At 46.2% G+C, this 5,000-nt stretch overlaps 1 protein-coding gene across 3 annotated transcripts in view; it reads left to right on the top strand.

Moving 5' to 3' along the window:
- Positions 1-5,000, top strand: part of col6a4a (collagen, type VI, alpha 4a) — a 61,257-nt gene that overhangs the window by 36,763 nt on the left and 19,494 nt on the right. For all 3 annotated transcript variants that reach the window (XM_082551076.1, XM_082551078.1, XM_082551077.1), the window contains 4 exons: positions 1-43; positions 2,213-2,266; positions 3,867-3,929; positions 4,961-5,000. The exon at positions 1-43 is cut by the window's left edge and continues 2 nt beyond it; the exon at positions 4,961-5,000 is cut by the window's right edge and continues 26 nt beyond it. In XM_082551076.1, coding sequence (XP_082407202.1) covers positions 1-43; positions 2,213-2,266; positions 3,867-3,929; positions 4,961-5,000 — 200 coding nt within the window. The remainder of the gene's footprint in view (positions 44-2,212; positions 2,267-3,866; positions 3,930-4,960) is intronic.

The following is a 5,000-nucleotide window of genomic DNA, read 5'->3' as shown; positions in this document are numbered from 1 at the left end:
CGAAGACGGAGAGGACGGGCTGAGCGGAGTGGACGGAGAACAGGTACTGACGTACAGATAGCACAGCTTCATCCTGATCGCCTTCATCGTCAGGTATCTCTGTGATCTGTAGCGTGAGATATCGCGATGCATAAACAGGAAGGATGATGACAGATAACGGGAAACCTGAGTCACACCAACGACCGAATCACCACATTTCTGCTTCCTTTGTTTATTTTCCCAATAAACTGGTAGCTAAACATTACTGAATAATTATTTTAACATCAATGAAATATTTAATAAACCTTTGATAAATTATTATGTTGTGTCATAGCTGCTGGTGGCTCAGCGTCCTCTGTTAACCCAAAGTAAAAGGTTCATATGAGCAAAATCACACCATCGTTTATGTGTTATCAACACCGCTACGTTTCCTTTAGTCTTTCATCCACTCAGCAAGATAAGCGCCAGACCCCGGGCTTTTAATTTGAAAGTTCCATTTCTGCTAACCATCACGCTGGTCGTCGATGCCAACGGCTGCCTCTGCAGAGACTCTGGTGTCCAGCTCAAATTCAAATGTTATTTGTCACATGCACAGTCATACACAGTCCGATATGCAGTGAAATGCTGAACTGTTGGGCTGCAGCTGGTGTTGGTGGTCCAGGTCCGGCAGCACTGGGAGAGCTGGTTCCTGAGCTCAGGACTACCAGCTGCAGTCCATCCACAGAGACAGCTGCTGACTGCTCTCATATGTCAGCACTGAGTCAGGGTAGTTTCACTCTCCGCTCGGCTGCCATCACAAACATCATTTCTCTGAGGCAGATCCCTCTTTTTCCAAAGTCTTCCTTTGTTCCCCGGCAGCTGCAAACATCCTGATAACGCTGCAGCGCAGATGAAGTCGGCGAGCTCTCACACAGACGTCACAGCTCTCTGAAACGGCCCTCGGCCATTCAAAGCTCAGAGGCAGTGAACACGGAGAGTACAACACCCGGCATGTCGGCGCGCTGCTTTTCCTGCCTCGACGGTCAACTTTCATTTTCATCATGCATCAAATGTTGATCATATTACCGCCACCATAAAAAATTATTAGTAAACAGCCCGAAGAGTCAGTGACAATCAGAGATGGGCAGTAACGCGTTACTGTAATCTGATTACTTTTTTAAAGTAACGAGTAAAGTAAGGGATTACTATTGCAAAAATGGTAATTAGATTACCGTTACTTTCCCGTAGGAACGCTGCGTTACTGCGTTACTAAAACCGTGATTTCTTTGCGAGTGTCTCATGACAGTGACGTAAGCGAGTGCGACGTTCGTGACAACAGCTGTGTGCAGATCAACAATGGATCATATATCGAGTGCAGAGAGAGTATGAGCGTGCAGCGTTTAAAGCGTGGAAGTACTGACCTTACTTTGAGTTTGATTCCATAAAAAGTGACAAAAACATTAGTGTCCGCTGTGCGTGGGAAGAAAACTTCTTTTTACAGCGAAAAAAACCCTAAACTTCCAACAAGCACCGAGTAGCTACAACGTAATGGGAAACTCACAGAGAAACTCGTGGATTCTTCCACTGACCGCGGCACACCTGCACCAGGGTAACCCTCCGCCTACCCCAGTCCTGCTTTACAGGTGAAAATAGAGCAACAGGACCGCTGAGTCTTTGACTTTATTTATTTTCTGCTGTGTTTTACTTGCATCTATTTGAAAGACTGAGTGTAAACACACAAAATATTTTATTTTATGAGCTGGAATGTGCAGAAAATAGGTTTAAATGTTAAACTAATTTCTTCCAGTCAGAGAATGTTGCATATAATTAAATGTTTGCTTGATGCATAAAGTTAAAAAATCAAAACTGATAAAACAAGTTTTAAAAAGAGACTTTTCCATTTGATTACATTTTGTATGATGGATTATGTAGAAAAAGTAGAATTGGGCTGAAAGATCTATTTATCACCTCTTCAGGTTGTAAATCGTGTTTTTAAAAAGTAACTAAGTAACCAGTAAAGTAACAGGATTACTTTTTTGGGGAAGTAATCAGTAATTAGTTACTGATTACTTTTTTCAAGTAACTTGACCAACACTGGTGACAATGATCCAAAGGTTCAGATTTGACTCACTGATGGAGAGACACCGATGAGTTTCTGTCCTCATCGTGGAGGAAACGAGCGGGCGTCTCAGGAAGGGAGCTGATTGGGGGGGTTTCCATGCTTAATGGAATTCCTGTGTTTCTGTGTCGGCAGGGAGTGACGGGACGGGATGGAGCCCGAGGAGAGAGAGGACACCTCGGCAACCCGGTAAAAGAAAACAAAAACTATATAATGTTATTTTAACATCGATACTTTATACTGCAATTTTCAAATGAATTCTGAATTTCACTGAGTCAGAGAAGGGAACCAAGAATGAGGCAGCGGTTTGGTTTGCACCGTTGGAGGTTGTTTGGACAAAAACACAGGCACATTTAAAATTGACTCACAGGGATAAAGGTGGGAGAAAAAGTGTGAACTAAAAGGTATTTTACATGATTGGATGGCAAATTTCAAATACTGCACACTTCAAATGTTTGTTCACGTAACGACCGACCTCCTTAAAGAAACCGTCAGAGCCGAACACGAGAACCTCGGGACTGAGCTGGAGGAAAGGAGAGAGCAGATAGCAGCTAGCCCACGGCTAACACGTGTGATGCAAACAGACCCGGACTGAGCCCTGAGGGATGCCTTAGCACGAGGACGTACAGATGTTAGCATCAGTTCTGAAACATCTGTCAGTTTAAGATGAGAGGCTCCTGAGAGCAGCCAGATCAGTTAGTGAGAGTGTGACAATCAAAGGGGTCAAAGGTTGCTGAGCTACAACCACCTGTATCATGTCGTTAGTGAGTTTCAGTAAAGCCGTCTCGGTGTCTTTAGAAATGAGGCTGTAATGATCCGTCTGTGAAGGTTCTCGGTCCTCGTAGTCAAAGGAGCTTGGAAAGAAAAGCGTCTGGACTTCTTTGAGTTGCTTGAAGATGTTTCACCTCTCATCCGAGAAGCTTCTTCAGTTCTAAGGTCAAATGGTGGAGAGTCCCAGATATAAACCTAGTGGGAGTGTCCCCCCACAGAGGGACAAAAGGACCCCTGATGATCCTCTAATCACCTGAGCCAAGGTGTGAAACTGGGTGTGGGTCCCAATCAACCAGAGTTTCGGGTGTGTTCATTGTGAAACCTGGCCCCACCTTATCATGTGAATTCCTGAGGTCAGATGGCCCAGGATGTGAGTGGGCGTTAAGGCGTCTGGGAAGGATCTCAAAACTGGATTATAGATGGCAGAGAGTAGGTGTCGTAAACCCCGCCTCTGTTCAAAGATGGTCGCTCACAGTGGACATAGATGCTTCTTTCACTCCTCTTTCAAACCATCTGTCCTCTCTGTCCAAAATGTGAACATTGGCATCCTCGAAAGAGTGACCTTTGACCTTTAGATGCAGATGGACTGCTGAGTCTTGTCCTGTGGAGGTGGCTCTTCTGTGTTGTGCCATGCGCTTGTGAAGTGGCTGTTTGGTCTCTCCAATGTAGAGGTCTGAGCATTCCTCGCTGCACTGTACAGCATACACCACATTGTTAAGTCTGTGTTTTGGCGTTTTGTCTTTCGGGTGAACCAGTTTCTCTCTGAGCGTGTTGCTGGGTCTGAAATACACTGGGATGTCATGATTGGAGAAAACTCTGAATTTCTCTGATACACCGGCTACATAGGGGATGACAGAGTCAGGCTTCAGGCTTAGATGGAACATGTTGTGTGGTGTAGGGTCCTAAGGCTGTAATGATCCGAAACAGTGGGATTTTTTTTTTAAAGTAGAGGAATGATGCTGGTGGTTGCTGACCTCTGACCTTTGCTTATATTGACGGGCTGAACTGTTGTCCTTAGGGTATCCCAGGAATTACGGGGGAGACGGGGGTGAAAGGACAGCAAGGACTGAGAGGAGATCCGGTGAGTGTCAAACATTTCCTCGTCTTCTCTCGTCTCTCCTCCTCTCTGAACTGTTTTTCTCTCCTCCTTACATCAACATTTCTTCTTCTTTGATATCCTGTCCCGTCTGGCAGCTTCTGCACTCTGAACTGTGATGTGAATGCACGGCGATGCCGAACACATTTTGCTTTTCCAAGACCAGATACATGTAGGCTCCTCTAGTTCATGTTTATTTATTCATTTCAGTTATGACTTATTATCTGTGCAATAGCACGGGCAGGCAGGGGTAGAATGAAAGGATGCACAGAGACAGCAGCCCCCCAAACCACCAAGAGAGCAGGCCAACGACCACATCAGAACATCCAGCCATGCACCCCGGGGGAAGGGGCGTGGGTGTGGGGGGGTGCACATTCTTCTTCTTTCCTGTATTTATTGAAGCAAAGCTTTGAGCTGTCGGGCCTTTTAATAGCAAACTGTGATGAAACCCAGACAGCCAGGATGTCCGTCACACACGAGCGTATTAATCTGTGCATGCAGAGCAGATGGTTAAAGTCATCGGCGTGATTGTGAAACACACAAACAAACAGATGAGACGCTCGCACGAGCATCTGTCTTCAGACAGGAAGCTGTGAGAGCTTCAGTCTGGATGTTTCTGCGCAGGAAGCATCGAAGCTGCACCAACCAAAAGCAGACAGTCTTAAACTGTGAGGTGGGAACATGAAACGGTGTTCTGATGATCAAACGGGCATCCAGGTATATTATGTTTATCGCCTTGGAGGACAACTACAAGTGTTTGAGCACCACGAGGGTTTTTAATGTGGCACAAACGGGACCGAGGGCAGCGGATTCCCGCTCTGTAATCCTGCACTCTGGAGCGGTCCTCGCTGACGCCGGCGCTAACGCGAGGCGAGCTGCGACCGAACCACACACTCAGAGTAACCGCAGCCCGTCTGCCGTCACACAAAGTTTTTAATAAATGTTTGCATGAAGCCCAGCTGGGCCACAGCTGGACGCTCACTGTTTAATCTGTGGCTTCATCTTTCTTCTGACAGGGACAACCGGGGGCCGACAACACCTCGCCCGGAGCCAAAG

The sequence above is a fragment of the Aulonocara stuartgranti genome (assembly GCF_965226115.1).
Source record: "Aulonocara stuartgranti genome assembly, chromosome: 11".
Classification (NCBI taxonomy): Eukaryota; Metazoa; Chordata; class Actinopteri; order Cichliformes; family Cichlidae; genus Aulonocara; species Aulonocara stuartgranti.
This window is presented reverse-complemented; position numbering and strand designations above follow the sequence as displayed.